Source organism: Notamacropus eugenii, chromosome 2, assembly GCF_028372415.1.
Source record: "Notamacropus eugenii isolate mMacEug1 chromosome 2, mMacEug1.pri_v2, whole genome shotgun sequence".
NCBI classification, from domain to species: Eukaryota; Metazoa; Chordata; class Mammalia; order Diprotodontia; family Macropodidae; genus Notamacropus; species Notamacropus eugenii.
Genome location: NC_092873.1, coordinates 524,002,852 through 524,019,423, shown reverse-complemented (window position 1 = coordinate 524,019,423; position 16,572 = coordinate 524,002,852). Strand labels below are relative to the sequence as shown.

The 16,572-nt window shown below is 43.6% G+C and overlaps 1 protein-coding gene across 2 annotated transcripts in view; it reads right to left on the bottom strand.

Moving 5' to 3' along the window:
• Window positions 1–16,572, bottom strand: part of ALG6 (ALG6 alpha-1,3-glucosyltransferase) — a 53,751-nt gene that overhangs the window by 11,126 nt on the left and 26,053 nt on the right. Inside the window, exons 5-8 of one of the 2 annotated variants that reach the window (XM_072649725.1) lie at window positions 15,567–15,655; window positions 6,749–6,831; window positions 6,172–6,236; window positions 2,879–3,070 (exon numbers count right to left, since the gene is read on the bottom strand). In XM_072649725.1, the coding sequence (XP_072505826.1) occupies window positions 2,879–3,070; window positions 6,172–6,236; window positions 6,749–6,831; window positions 15,567–15,655 (429 nt within the window). The remainder of the gene's footprint in view (window positions 1–2,878; window positions 3,071–6,171; window positions 6,237–6,748; window positions 6,832–15,566; window positions 15,656–16,572) is intronic. The other variant, XM_072649726.1, reaches the window with a different exon arrangement.

Genomic DNA, 16,572 nt, shown 5'->3' with positions numbered 1-16,572 from the left:
TGAAAAGGCAGACATTGTTTAAAGGAGACATCTCACAGAAAGTTGTGTGGGGGGTGGGGTAGAGCTGCACATTGCAGATGAAAACCTTAAAGGTGGGGGCACCCAGTGCTGATGAAAGGAAGCAGAAGGAAGCATGCCATAGGACTAGGCCAGGGACAACCCAGGCAGATGAAGGACAGGATTGATGCTTTCCCAGTCTGGCTCACAAAACTGGCAAACTAGAGCACAGACAGGCACTGAACTCTTTCTACAGTTGCCATTAACCTTTGAAACTGCAGACACAGCAGCAAATCTGGGAGAGGAAGTAACATGGAAAATCACCCCTCTGAGGACTGGGCAGAGAAAGAAAGCCACCAGAACTGGAAGAGAACATGAGCCTGCCACCTGGGGAAGGGCCCTGGGCACTGGTGATGAGCTAGTTCTACTTCTCCTCTGGTCTCTGCAGGCTGCTGAGCTTCCCTGATATCATGCAATGACATGGACTTCAATCATGATAAACATGGGATAAACTGACTTCCTGGGCCTTGCTTCTGCTCAGAAATTCTTCTCTTTTGTTCCCCATCTCATTCTCCTTAACAAGTGCTCCAATCCCCCTCCTAAGCCCCCAACCACACTGCAAAAGATTTAACCCTCCAACTTTACTAAGATTAAGGCTCTCCCCAAGTCCTCAATCTAATCTCCTCTCCTCTACCTTTGATCTTATCCCCTTCCAAATGAGACCATATTTGTAAAGGGCTTTGCACAGTATGTGGCACACAGCAGGTCCACAATAAATGCTTATTCCCCTCCCCTGAGCCCCTATTTCCAGCTTGGTCCCAGTTGCCCCACCCATCATTCTGGTTCATTCAAACTCCCTCTTTCCATCGTCCCAGTCTTGGTTTATAAACCCATCCTCTATGACTTCTAAACCCTCTGTTACAGTGACCTCAGGATTTAACTGATTAAAAGCTAGAATGATTTGTACATGAGCAAGAACTGGCCCAAAGTCAGCTGACCAAACAACTCTGACAACTGGATAACCAGCCTGGGAGTTGAAGAGAAACCTTACGGCCACAGTTCCACCACAGTGTGTAGATAATATGGCAAAATGCTCCAAGACTTTGTGACTGGTTGTATGAGCTGGACTAGAGGAGAGAGGGGGAGAATTACAGTGACATGCAGTCACCTGGTCATTCTGTCACTTGGTACACCAGCATTTATTAAGGCCAAGGAAGAAAAATCTGGTGGTGAATCCAAGGATGGCCAGCACCCACAGAAGGCTAACGTCTGCTCAATGAGACATGGGGGCACAAGTCAGGGTGGTACATGTTCGTTGTTATAGGAGGGCAAATACAAGGACAGACACCTGAGAGCACCAAGGGGATGGGACAAGAGTATAGCTCAAGACAGGCTTGTGTGCAGTTACTGTTCAACTGGTCATGTGTGGCAAGCCTATGCCTTTTGGCAAGCCTGCAGTCAACGACTCAGATAACTCTTGGTGGAGTCTAAATTAATCTAAGATGCCAGGTGATCATGCACAGGAAGGCTAGGAAGGAGTTCTAGCAGAAGGAAGAGAGTGGAGCTACATTTTAAGAGGGGAGAATTCTTAGAATCATGCCACTAGACAAGGAATTGAAGGGATGCTTAACATTGTCAAAATAACACAGATTGAAGTAAATATGGAAGAGATTTGAAAACAGTAGAAAGGCTGTGATAGGTAAAGGGAAATAAACATTCTGTGGAGTGCCTACAGGTCAAACTAGGATTGAGAAAATGGGCAAGGTGTCAGATCTGAGATCTCTAGAAGAAACGACCGATAACCAGGACTAAGAAAAAAACCTGCTGCCTTGTGAGCACACGGACTCCATGTTGACAGAAGCAGTAAAGGAGAGGCTGGACAACCGCCCATCAGACTCTGCTGCACAGGAGTGGGGTGGACCAGGGGGTCTGAGCCGTCCTCCAATGGGAGGGCTCTGTGATTCGATTTTAAACAAGATCACAAACTTCCTATTATCTTATGATCACTCCCAACAGTGGATAACCCCGTGTCCCAATTAGCCAAGTACTGCGTATATGCAGTAGGTGCTCAGTCAGTACAGTCAGTCAGGCAATAAACACTGATTAAGCACCCACTATGTGCCAAGCCCTGGACTAAGGGCTGGGGATGCAAAGGAAGGCAAAAGACAGCCCTCAGGAGCACACAGTCTAAGAGGGAGATGGCATGCAAACAGTGACATACAAACAAGCTATAGGCAGGATAAACTGGAAATAATTAACAGAAGGAAGGCATCAGAATTAAGCAGGACTGAAAAAGATTTCTTTCAAAGGTGCAACTTTAGCTGGGACTTGAGGAAAGCTGGGGAAGCCAGGAGGAGGAGATGAGAAAGGAGGGCATCCAGGAACAAAAAGCAGCCATGCATGGGATTGGTGTGTGTGTGTGTGTGTGTGTGTGTGTGTGTGTGTGTGTGTGTGTGTGTGTGAAGACTGTGTGTGTGTGTGTGTGTGTGTGTGTGTGTGTGTGTGTGTGTGTGTGAAGTCTGCCAAGGTAGGGAGGGGGGTTTTGACCACTTTGTATTGGATCCTGGAGAGCTGCTGGAATTTACTGAGTAGGAGATGACAGGGTCAATACACTCAGATTTCACCTTGCTTTAGGAAGATCAAGAAATATTTGTTGAATTTAAGAAAAGACTCAAAAGACCAATCTACAAAAATGCAAACTGGATACATCAACAGGCTAATCTGGGCATTCCACTGACAAAGTGAAGGAAACGAAAGCTGTGCCAGGACACTGGAGACACGGCACCATGATCATAAAGCTAAGGATGGTTAGCCAGGAAGAGAGAGAACCAAATTATTCCTGAAGCCATTTTCTGGACTCCAGCCCTTAAAACATACTCACCCCTTTCCTCTCAAGCCCTTCTGCAAACATTTGCCTAGCAAAAAGCAAAAGAACGGCAAAGAATGGTAAAGTTCCATCTGTTTATAATTTATGGCCAGGCAAAATGCCAATGACCCTAGGATATCCCAGTCATAAGACAGGCCAAGAACAGCCCACAAAGTCAAGCCAAGGCTCACACAATTATATATGTTTCTATATCAAGGAAAAGATTCGCATGAGGCCAAAAAACACATGAATTTCTCATGTATAATAAAGTACTCTAAAAAAATTAAAACATTCTTTAAAAGATAATTTTTCCTAAACAGAAATTAATCACTGAAGTAATATTGGTAATCATTTAAAAATAAAATCTTAAGTCATATAATCTGTACAACCTAGTGCTACAGCACATGATTTGTTCAGGATTAAAAGATACAATTGGTAAATTGCCTCAGATAATAGCAATAAGGCAACTGAATCAATTAATGTCAGATACACTAAATCTTAAAAACAACAAAGTATACCAAAAATAGGCAGACTTTCCAGTTCAAAGGAACAGTGATCTCTCCTACAGGGCCATCTAGCAGGATAAACCAACATGGACATTCAATTAACAGCAATAAAACTACTGTAATAAGACACTGCTAAGGCTCACAGTCAAAGTGCATTGTACTGTGGCACTTTTCTGCCACAAACTTGCTTTCTCTGTAAAATGAGGGCAGCAGAGGAAAGTGGAGGCCAAGGTTCAAATTCTGGAGCTCCTCTGGGTGCCCTCACCATCAGGGTAGCTGTGCCAGGCCTTGCTGCCCACACCAGAGACCAAACCCGGAGGCTGTGAACCCTTTCTCACCAGAACTCCATTCTGGGAGCCTGCTGTCCTAAAGAGAGGCTGACTCCTGGCCCCCTATTTCAAAAAGGACTCATTAGGCTTCCCATCCTCCTTAGTCTCCAGGCATCTTCTTGTCAGCCTGATCAACCACATCGGCCAAGCCTTCTACCCCCTCTAACTCTGCAATCAAATGTACTCTGCCATTTTCCCTAGAAGAGGTGTGTTAATCTATTCCCCTACGTGCTTATCATCCCTAAATTCATAACCAAAGCACCCCTCCCTGGTCAGATTCTGAGCTCCTTGAAGGCGAGGACTGTCTTTATTTTTGTGTCAGCAGACTCAGCACGTGGCACAGGCTTATAAAGAGCTCGATACTTTATTCCGTGTTCAGTGAGCTGCTAAATCTAAGTATAGCCATGTGGCCAAAAGGGCCCAGCTGACATTTTGGAGCAAGCAGAGTTCTGACACGCGGGCAGGGACGCAGAAGGCTTATTTATAGTAGGAAGACACCAAAGAGCAGATCAAGTGAAGGAGCTCAAAAAAGAAGGGAGGGGATAGGCACTTAATAAGTACCTACTATGTGCCAAGCACTTTACAAATATACTCTCCTCTGATCCTTAGATCAAACCAGCAGTACTCTGTTGGGCTTTGGGAGAAGAGGAGGTACACAACTGCCCCTGTGGGACATGGGACCCAGAATCGACTTAAGATTAGAATTAGTACCCCGTGGCAGTGAGGAATGTGCCCTCTACATCCTCCTTGGCCATGGAATGAGGGTTCTACAAGAGTAGGAGGGGACAGAGCTGGAGTGAACAGGGATGAAAATCTGGGAAGAGAAGAGGAGGAGGCTGGTGTCTGCAGGGGGAGGGGCAGGACACAGAGAATAAGCAGACGGGGGTGGGGTGGAGGGGAACGGACCTGAGCAGCTGGGGGGGAGGGGCAGCCTGACAGTCTCTTCATTCCATCACCAGCTGAATTCCCCGCGTTCTGGATGCTGCCCCTCTTCTCACTGGCTCCCATGGCCTGTGCCCCCTCCTCTCTGCCCACGGCCCTCAGGCTGCCTCACATCTCTCTTACACAACCTGCCTCTGCTTTGTCCTCCTTCTACTCCATCCTTGTAGTCGCCATTCGTCTCGCCTTCCTTCAGCACAGACTTGATTGTGTTCTCCGCTCCTATGGACCACTCCATGGCTCCCTATGGCCTCCACCTGGCAGCACTGAAGCTCACCACAGTTCCCTCTACATACTCTACTTCTGGCTCAGCCGCTTTCTGTATGTGTTCCCAATGTCTGGAATACTCTGCCTCCTTCCCATTCCCATCTTCCCCCTCAGATCCTCAGATCTGCAATACATGCTCTTCGTTCTAAACCCTGCTCCAACCCTGGCTCTTTACAAATCGCGCCCTGCCCGCCCCCGCCAGGCCCCACAGCCCTAGGATCTACCTTTCCTCTGCAGGGCTGAGCAGTGACTTCTGTGGGGGCAGGGCAGATCCCCGACCCAATGCTAAGCTCCAAAGTCAGTGCACGCCTTCATCACAACATTACCTGCTACCTCCCAATTCAGAGCTCTGAATAAAGGTTACTTCAGGTGCCTGATAAACACTTACACCAACTGAATGTGCTGAGTACTCGACAGCAGTCAGTGTCTGCACAGAGCCTGCCAAGCTGGAAGGCAGACACGACAGAGGAAGTGATGACCAACAACAGAACTGAGCATCTTCTGCATGTCCTTGGACAGATACGCATATTAATTTCATTACAACTAAAACAAATTGGTTTCAAAAGGAAAAGCTGTTAATTAAGCAATCAAGTAGCTGTGCATTACAGTTTTTTCTTTGGGGCAGATGGGGACAGTAACTCTAGATACATTAGAAGCCACACACGTGTCTTAGAAATGGACATTCTGCTATTTTTTGTTTGACAGTCTCTGGTGATTAGCACAACAGACAGCCCCAAGGATCTGAAGAGATTTTAGCCATGGTGTCCTTGGGCTTTCTTTCAGCACCTCAAAGGAATAAAGGAGACAGGACAGACACTTGCCTCGTCTGCAGCTCACTGAGCCCACTGAGCCGTACAATGGACATAGGCACACCTTGTTGGTGGTGCTTGATAAGTCCAAACGAGAGGATTCTCTGCTTGTTAGCACCTGACTACATAGTCCACATGTGGGCATCATACCCTCTTTTGGCTTTGGCTTCCTAGAGGGAGCTAAGAACCTGCCATTATTTTCCTTCCAGGCCAGACAGGTTTGAAAACACACCCCGAACTCCGGAACTGCAAGACTTCTGGAGAATACTTCACTCTGGGTGAATATGACAAATTTCTTTAAGCAAAGAATACTATCAAACACTGGCAAGACTATCAAACTAACACCATCAAAACGGAAATTCACACATCATCAAAATAACCCAAAGTGCTCCACCATTTACATCTACAGTTCAGAATACACAAAGCAAAGAGTTCACATCTAAGTTCGTAAAGGATACTGAAAGTGTCCGTAGTCAATCAGAAGAAGTCCTGGATACAGCAGTATGCAAAAGACACTCGTGATCTAGAAAGAACACCGGAGCACAGGGAGGAATGAAGACGCAGGACAGGCCACCCACCCCAAGCTGGCCCAAATTTCTTCTCTGCCTAACCCTGAATGAAAAGGGCTGCCAAGGAACGCCCATGGCTGTCCTCCCATGGAAAGGTTCAAACTCTGGAGAAGCAGCCAGCGGTGCAGGGGCTGAGAAGGATGGGGGAGATTCTCAGAGCCATCCTGGGGCCGGCCCTTTCCAAATCTCTGCCTCAGGCACAGTGAGCTCTCTAAGCATAAATGCACTAAGAGCACAGCCTCCAAAATCCAGCTCATCTTCTCACTGTCACCAAAGGGCATGGACGCAACAACGGTAAGATGAGAGAAGACTTCCTAACTGAAGCATCTCTAACAGAAGACAGCCGGGCCTCTGATGGTTTTATCCAAACCCGAGGGGGATGAATGACTTTGTTCTTCAGCCTCCCCTGTTTTTAAGCTCATAAGGAAAGTATTTCCACAAGAAGATGATGTTTTTGGATACTTGCCTTCTTTCTGGGTGAAGTTTCTTTTAAATAACAACAGTAGAAGACGACTGCAGGGATGTAAATCAGCAAGTCAGCAAGAAAGACTGAAAGACAAGAGGGTAAAAGCCGATGAGCATGCTTTTAGGGTCTGCAGTTCACAACCTCGCTCCCTTCATCCTTCTGACCTAAACCCCTCAGGGAGGTACCAACAGGAGCTTGACCACCGTGGATGGGTGGGCACCTCTCTCCTCCACAGCTGCTTTTCCTTTGTTGTCCTGAGTGACCACACAGACGGATACATGGAATGTACCAGACAGATGCACAGACTTCCTCAGAAGTCCTCCTTAAAAAGCAGCACAGAGACAAGAGAGGGAAAAAAATAACTTCCTTGTCTTCTAAATTAATTGGCTGCTTCTGGCATGACAGATGAATGCCAACATAGCATACTGTATGAAATGGGACCTATGAACATATGAAAATATAAAACATCTAAAAGAATCCCACATCAAGAAAAAAATAAATATATTAGAGGTAGAGAGAGCACGAGACAGAAAGACTGCTTCCACCTAGAGCTACAGGTTTGAGGTTGAGCTGAACTGCCAAGTATTCAAACTATGCTTCGGAGAGCACAACTTCGATGGGCTGGTCACGTTGTTTGAATGCAAAATGTACGCTTGCCAAAAAGACTATTTTATGGAGAACTTGCATGGGGCAGGCAATCACATGGTGGCCAGAAGAAACGATACAAGGACATTCTCAAGGTCTCTCTCAAGAACTTTGGATTTGACTGTGCAACATGGGAGACACTGGCACAGGACCGCTCAGCATGGTGTGCCCACATCAGAAAGGGTGCTGTGCTCATTGAGACAGCATAAAGTAAACACAGGATGTGCAAATTTGGGATATCCACCCCAAATATTCACCCGGACTATCTGTGCCCAACCTGTGGCAGAGCATTCTGAGCTCATATTGGTCTGATCAGCCACAGTCGGACTCACTGAAACTTCACTTTATCATGGTGATGTCATTTTGGTCATCTTTGAAGACAAAGACAACAACCAACCAACCAACAGGCCTGAGGAAGCAGCTACCCAACAGGGCCACATCAACCAGCTGTGGCTCTCTGTGGAGCTGCCCCTTTCTTGCCTACAAGGTACAACACCCATCGTCATATCACAAACTCCCTGGGGAACATGGCAGGCACAAGATAATCAAAGCTCCAGGCCTTCTTCAGCTATCCGATGGCAAGGCAGGAGAGTTACAGACTCTATGGAGGGTGTGAGCTGGGGCCCACTTCCAGGCCCACCTGACCCACCCAATGCTACCGTGTCGGAAAGTGACAAAAATCATGGTGCTCCAAGCTTCTCCTGGAGGTGATGATACCACAGACCAACAGGGGGCTAGGGCAAAGGGGGTCTTTCTTAAGCTTTTTGGATAGCTCATTCCAAGGGAAAAGCAGCAGGGCAGAGTGAAGAGATCCCTAAATTTGCAGGGAGGAAGAGCCTTGTCTGAATCCTCCCTTAGACCTCCAATAGCTGGGTGACCCTGGATTTCAGGAGGCCTCTTTATTGGTCAAAGGGGGTAAGAACAATCCCCTGCCAGGGCTGTTGGGAGCATCACAAGAGAGAAAGCAGCACAGATACTGGCTGCTTTCAGAGAGGGAGTCCTCATCCTTTTCTTCAGGTAAGAAAATGAGCCAACACAAATTATGCAGGTGTATTTGTAGCAAACACCCTTCAGTAATGAAGAGATTAGCTACACAACCACGGTAAAGAGTTCATTTTAAATGCCTACGCAAAGACCCCTCAAAAGAATAGTCTGAATCATGCACTTTTAGAGAAACCCAATTCTACTGCATTAAAGAACACAGTGAAGAGGAAAAGCCAAGATGCTGGAGAAGAGCAAACACTCAGCTGAGCTCCTCCACTAGTCCCCATCCAACCACTTCAAATCACCAAGCACCTCCAATCACATGAAGAAGTAGCAGAGGCAGCAGCAGGGGCGCATTTTTCTAGCACAAGACAACTCTGGAGGTTGGAGTAGAGGACTTTGTCCCCACCTGGTGCACATGCAGCAGCAATACCAGTGGCATGCCTTGGAGGCAATGGCCGCAGCAGCTTTGGAAACTCTCAGCACAGAGACCACCAGGGATCAGACAACTGATCAGAAAGAGATTTCAGAGGGCCCTGTGTGACCCATGGGAGCAGGACTGGGGCTGGCTGGTGACATCACACAAAGTTCCAGGTTGTAGTTCTAGAGCAGAGGCATGCTAGCACCTGCAGCTACAGGGGAGCAGTGGGGGAAAGACCAGAGCACAGAGCAAGCGGGCAGTGACCACACCTCTCCCCAGAACTGGCCATGAGAACAGTAGGGTGAAAAAGCCTGGAGCTTAGTACAGCACCTCCCTCACATCCCGCCACCCCAAGGGGAGCAGAGCCCAACTGTAACATAAAATTCAAACTCAAGAAATAGGCTGAAAAAATGAGCAAACAAACAAAAAATGAATCTGAGCATAAAGAACTACTCTGGAGACAGGGATGATCAAGACATGAACTCAGAAGATGACGATTCCCTGAAAATAGTTATATACAAAGCCTCAAAGAAAAATGCAAATTGGAAATAAGACCAACGATTCCTGGAAAGAGCCAAGAAAATGATTTTAAAAAATCAAATAAGAGGGGTAGAAAAATCAGGAAAAGAAGTGTGATCAAGGAAAGAAAATCATGAAATGATAATTAACAGCTTGATAAGACAGGCACAAAAAATACTGAAAAAAATAACCCCTTATAAAGCAGACTTGGTCAAATGCAAAAAAGAGGTACAAAACATGGAAGAGAATAATTCTTTTAAAATTAGAATTGAATAAGTGAAAGCTAATCAAGAAACAATAAAACAAAGTCAAAAGAATGAAAAAAATTTATGAAACATCTCATCAGGAAAACTGACCTGGAAAACAGATCAAGGAGAGCTAATTTAAGAATTACTGGACAACTTGAAAGCCACAATCAAAGAAAGACACTAGACATCACCCTGACAGCTTAGAACCAGAGGGTAAAATTAGAAACTGAAAGAATCCATCAATCATCTCCTGAAAGAGATCCCAACATGAAGACTCCCAAGAGTATCATAACCAGATTTCAGAGAAAAAAACACTTCAAGCAGCCAGAAAGAAACCATTTAAATACCATGGAGCCATAGTTAGAATAACACAGGATTTAGCAGCTACCACAATAAAGAAGGAAGGAAACTAAGAATAACTTACCCACCTAAACTGAGTGTGATTCTTTGCAGGGGAGTAAAGAAGGGGGAAAAAGGGAAATTTAATGAAATGGAGGACTTTTGAGGATCCTGATGAAAAGACAAGAGCTGAACAGAAAATCTCCTTTCAAATACAAGACTCAAAAGAAGTATATATAGGTAAACTTGAAAGAAAAATCATAAGGGGAAAATCTGTTTACATTCCTATATGGGAAGATGATACACGTAATTCCTAAGAACTTATTGTAATTAGGGCCATTAGAAGGAGTCTATAATAGACAGAGGGCATGGTTGTGACTCAGTTATGCTGGGATAATTTCAAAAAAATTTTTGAAATGGATGAGCGAGAAAGAGGGATGCACTGGGAGAAGGGGGAGGGGGGAGCAAGAGGAAGAACAGGGAAAATTATTCACATAAAAGAGATGCACAAGGAAGAGCTTTGACAGTGGAGGGGAAGACGAGTGGGCAATGCCTGAATCTCATCCCTATCTGAATGGGTTCCAAGAGTGCAGAATGCACATGTATACTCAAGGAAGTAGAAAAGGGCAGGAGTGACGGTAAGAGGAAGGGGGGTTAAAGGAGGCAGTAGTCAGAAGCAAAAGAGACTTCTGAGGAGGAAAAGGGTCAAAAAAGAGAGATAAACAGGATGGAGGGAAATACACAGTGATCATAACTGTGAATGTGCAAGGAATGCACTCACTCATACAACAGAGGGAGCGATTAGAAACCAGACTCCAACAATATGTTGTTTAAAAAAAATCAGACTTGAAACAGAAAGAAACACACAGTTAAAATGAGGTGTGAGAGCAGAATCTATTATGCTTTACTGCGGTAAATAGAGCAGAGGTAGGCATCATGATCTCAAACAAAACTAGACCTAATCAGAACAGACAGGCAGGGAAACTACATCTTGCTAAAAGGAATGTAGAAATGAAGTAACGTCAATACTAAATATATACATACGTACCAATGGCAAAGCGTCCAAATTCTAAAAAGAAATGAATTACAAAAAAAGTAAAACTATACTAGCAGGGGAGCCCAACTTTCCCCTCTCAGAACTAGATAAATCTAACCTTCAAATAAACAGAAAAGATTTTAAGAAGAACAGAATATTAGAAAAATTAGATATGATGGACCTCTAGAGACAATTGAATGGGAATAAAAAATATATCTTTTTCTCAGCTGTACATGACATCTTCACAAAAACTGGCCATGTGTTAAAGCGTAAAAACCTCATAAACATGCAAAAAAGCAGAAAGATCAGATGCACTTCTTTGGACCATAATGTAATGAAAATTACGTTCCACAAAGGCCTTTGAAGCATATATTTAAACACTAATTGGAAATGAAATAACATAATCCCCAAGAGTTAGTGGGTCAAAGAGCAGAAACAATCAATAATTTCAAAGATAACGACGACAAGACAACATCCGCAAATGTATGAGATGCAGCTATTGCACTACTGAGGGGAAAATTTATTTCTGAGTATTCATATCAATAAAAGAGAGAGCAGATCACTGGACGGGGGTGTAATTTTCAAAAACTAGAAAAAGGACAAACTAAAAATCCTCAGTTAAACACCAAAATAAAAATCCTAAAAATCAAAGGAGAGATTAATAAAACTGAAAGTACAAAAACCCTTGAACTAATAAATAAAAACAGGAGGTGGTTTAATAGAAAAACCAAAAAAGTAGATAAATAATTGGGTAATTTGATTTTAAAAGAGAAAACCCCCAAATTACCAGTATCAAAAATGAAAAAGGTAAAGGTACCACCATTGAAGATAAAATTAAAACAATTAGTAGGAGCTATTTTGCCCAATTGCATGCCAATAAAATTGACAATCTAAGTAAAATGGATGAATATTTACAAAAAATAGAAATTATCCATGTTAACAGAAGAGGAAATAGAATACTTAAATAATCCTATCATGAAAAAAGAAATTGAACAAGGCATAAATGAGCTAATCTCCAGGACCAGATGGATCGACAAAAGTGAATTCTACCAAACATTTAAAAAACCATTAACCCCAACATGACATAAAGCATTTGAAAAAATAAAGGAGTCTATTAAATTCCTTCTATGACACAAATATGGCCTTGATAATGTATCAGGGAGAATAAAAACAGCGAAATGAAACTATAGGCAAATTTCCTTAATGAATATCGCAGTAAAAGTTTTAAATAAACTACTAGCAGGGGTGGGTTGCAGCAACGTATCACCAAGATCATGCACTATTACAGGTGGGATTTATACTAGGAATGCAGGACTGGTTCTCTATTAGGAAACTACAAAGCATAACCACATCAATAACCAAACCAACAAAAATCAAATGATTCCATCGATAGATGCAAAAAAAGCTTCTGACAGAAAAAGTGCTCATTTCATTTTATATTAAAAACACCAAGAGCACAGGAACAAATGAAGCTTTTCTTTACCCAAAACCAAGAACCCACTGGAAGCCTTCCCAGTAACGTCAGGAGTGAAACAAGGGCGTCCATGATCACGCTCTCATTTAACACTACACTAGGAAGGCTAGTAGAGCAGTGAGACAAAAGAAAACTCAACAAAAAAAACAATAGGCAATGAGGAAACAGCATTCTTTGCAGAGGATACGACGGTACACTTAAAGAGGCCTAGAAAATCAACCAAAAAACTAGTTGAAACAATGAACAACATGAGCAAAGTTGCAGGACACAGAATATACCTGTAAATAATCAGCATTTCTATATATAACCAACAAAGCCCAGCAGCAAGAGACAGAAAGAGAAATTCCATTTAAAATAACCACAGACAATATAAAATACAAACCCAGAAACTACATGAACAAATTACAAAACACTTTCCAGACAAATAAAAACAGACTACACATTGGAGAAATGTGAAATGTTCATGGGTAGACCAAGCCAACATAATAAAAATGACGATTCTACCTAAATCACTCATTCAGTGCCATACCAATCAAACTAACAGCTATTTCATAGAACTAGAAAAAATAATAATAAAATTCATCTAGAAAAACAAAAGGTCAAGGATATCAAGAGAATCAATGATAAAATTGGTAAGGAGGCAGCCTAGGAGGACCAGCTTTCAACCTCCATCACAGAGTGGTAATCATCAAAACAATTTGATCCTGGCTAAGAAATCAGGTGGTGGGTCAGTGGAATGAACTAGGTCTACAACAAACAACAGTGAATGACCATTACAATCTAGTGTTTGATGAACCCAAAGATCCAAGATTTGGAGGCAAGAACCCTTCCAAAATTGCTGGGGAAATGGAAAAGCAGTCTGGCAAAAACTAGGGAGAGGCCAACCTTTCACACTACGAGATGGATGACGGAGTGTCTTGTGAGGAACAGAGAGGAGAAACTTTGATGAGACTGTTGAGAGCAGAGAGAGAAGTATGGAAGCTGAAAAGACAGGCCAGGTTCTAGAGAATAATCTGGACTCTGCCCAAACTCTGCTACCAAGCAATGCCACCAGCAGGTCTGTGCATCTCAGTGAGATAAACAAAAAGGAAAATAATCGATGTGCATAAAAATACTGATAGCAGCTCTTTAAGTGGTGGCTAAGAACTGGAGATTGAGGGAATGCCCATCGACTGAGGAATGAATGAACAAACTGTGGTCGATGATCATGATGAAATGCTACTGTACCAAAGAAATGACAAGAGGGATGTTCTCCAAAAACCCTGGCAGGACTGATATGAACTGATGCAAAGTGAAGTGCACAGAACCAGGAGAGCGCTGTACACAGTGTCAGCAATCACAATGACAGCTGATGATCGGCCATGGAAGGCTCAGCTACCCTGATCTAGACAATGATCCAAGACATTCCAAAGAACCCAGGATGGATACTGATGAGCTCTGGAGATGGAAGCATATTTTTTTTACTAAAAGTTCTTTTCTTTTTTTTTTGTGGCAACATGGCTTATATGAGAATATATTTAGTATGATTTCTCATGTATAACTAATATCATATTGCTTGCCTTCTCAATGGCTGGGAGAGGGCATAGAGGCAAGCAGAGAATTAGGAGCTCAAATTTTAAAAAAAGAATGTTAAATAAAATATAATTATTCTTAAATTAATTAACTTTAAGAATTAAAGAACATAGAGCTATGCTTTGTGGAATAAAAACCATCTGGAATTAGAATAAGCATTACCCAAGCAGGCTGGAGAACTCTTTATTTACATCATTCATTCTGAAACGCTGACTTGTACAGAACAGTCTGTTCTCTTGTTCTTGTCCTCATTTTCCTTTCTATTCCATCTAATCAGATTTAAGACCAATTCAGGACTGGTTAAGGACAAATAAATACGAGATCACCATACAGGTGTGCTTGGGGGCACTATCTTCCACCATATTAAACTTGCAAGAATGAGAATTATGGAAGTCATGCAGGCGTTACATGGCCCAAACAGGGAGGTATGAGCAGTCCTCAGCCTCATACGGTGCCTGGTGCCCTGCATACCATGAGCTTCTGGATGCCTGGGTGGGTCCCTTCCAGCCTCCCCACCTGGAGTCTAGTCACTCTCCTCAGAAAGGTGGCCTGACTGGCCTCCCTGCTGAGCCAGACGGTCTCTGCTTGGCCTCAGACCACCCAGCGAAGCAGGAAGAAGGAAGTGTTTTGGGGCCATGGAAGCCCCCATGTGATGTCCCTCTGAGAGCACAGACCGCCCTAATCTTCTGTTCTGACTGGTGTGCTTTCTTCTATTCTAGTAGAATTTCTGGCTCCTGCCTCTCTCCTGGTCAAAAGCCTTGCTGGATAGAGTTAAAAATAAAATTTACATCAATTACTTCCATCACAACCACACGAGATTCACTTGCTCTCCAAAACAAAGACCTGCTTTTAGGAGGGGTCCTTGACCTAAGGGTCATAAGTTCCTTCTAAAAGAATTTTAAGAAGAATTTAAATGTAATTGGTCCCTTTACAAGCCTATATATTATTTTTATTGAATGCACTCAAAAACACTCCCGTGAGAAGGATGGAAGGGGCTTCCTCAGGCTTGGCCAGCTGCCAAAGGGATCCAGGACACAAAAAGGTCAAAAATCCCAGTTTTAAAGAAACATTTAACCCCCTTTCTCAGTCGCAGGTATAGCTTAAAGATACTGTACTGTACTTTGTAGGCAAATGAAGGGATGTTCAAAGGTAATTTTGACTCTATAAGATTTTCTCCTTATCTCCTGACTTTAGAATCTAGCCCCTATATAAGATGTGACTCCATTATAACTTAAAAAAAAATGTGAGAGAAAATAATTTACCTTTGTTAATGTTTCCAAAATGGGAAAAATAAAGTGAACTGAGTTACAGTGGAATCTAGGTAGTGCAAGGAATATAGTGTTCGGTCTGGAGTGAGAAAGACCTGAGTTCAAATCCAGCCTTAGACACTTACTATGTGACCCTGGGCAAGTCACTTCACCTGTGTTTGCCTCAGTTTCCTCAAATGCAAACTGGGGGTAACAGGAACACCTAATCCAAAGGACTGTTGTGAGGAGATAATATTTGTAAATGCTTGGTACAGTGCCTAGCACACCCTTCCCCTTCCTCCCCTTTATGTTCAAAGTACAATGTTTTCCTACCTGTTGAACGCATGAATAACTTATGCTCACCACTCTCATAACCCCGGGATGTGTGGAGAGCAATCCAGTCTGGATTGATGAATTCTGCCCTATAAAAGAAAACATGTGTGTGCTTAAGTCACGATGTACCTGTCCTTTTTCTCCCCTACTGCCTTCCCCAATAAGTGCTGAGAAGCCACTTCTGTCACAGGGTCACATGGTCACTGAAGCGCTTCAAACGATAACAACTGTGAAACCAACTGGGCTATAAAACAGGTGGCCCATGGGCCTGAACAGCAGGGCCTAACTAGGCTGCCATCAAACCCACTCGCTGAGCACCCATGAGGTGTAGAGCAGTGGATGGGGGCTCGCCAAAGACAGATCTGAAGACTTAACTGAACAGGGCCTGAGCGGCACCACAGACCAAGAGCTCGATTTGGTGTCAGGAGGCCTTAAGACCTCAGACATTTCTTGTCCCGAGTGTGCATGTGCGTGCGTGCGTGCGTGCGTGTGTGTGTGTGTGGGAGAGGGTGCAGTGAGAGATGAGTATGAAAATATGCCCTGGGGCAAGACTCAAAGGATTATAAGTTGCACAAACTACACGGAAGACCGCCTTCTGGGCCAGGAGGCCTGTGGCTGGGTGTGATCACTTTGGCTGCTGGGAACATGCTGGGGAGGCCACCCTGAGAATCCATGTGACAGTGAATGAGAACCTGGCTTAGACTTCTGGTTGAGTGAATGGAGAAAAGGGGAAAAGATGTAGGATAGACTGTGAACTCTTGGAATTATTTCCTCACTGTGACCCCTCTGCACAGCATAGTAAATCAAGCTTTCATACTAATTTTTTGCAAAGTAAAGAGCTGTCCAAACAAAAAGACTGCTGCGTGCCCACACATGGACACCAGCTGGATGCTGTGTAGAGACTTTCCAGTATACTGAACACCACCACATTCTAAAGCAAAGCTGTCTTGAAACCAAAAATTTGAAGTCTTTGATAAATTCCATTTCAAATTGTAAACTAGGGAAG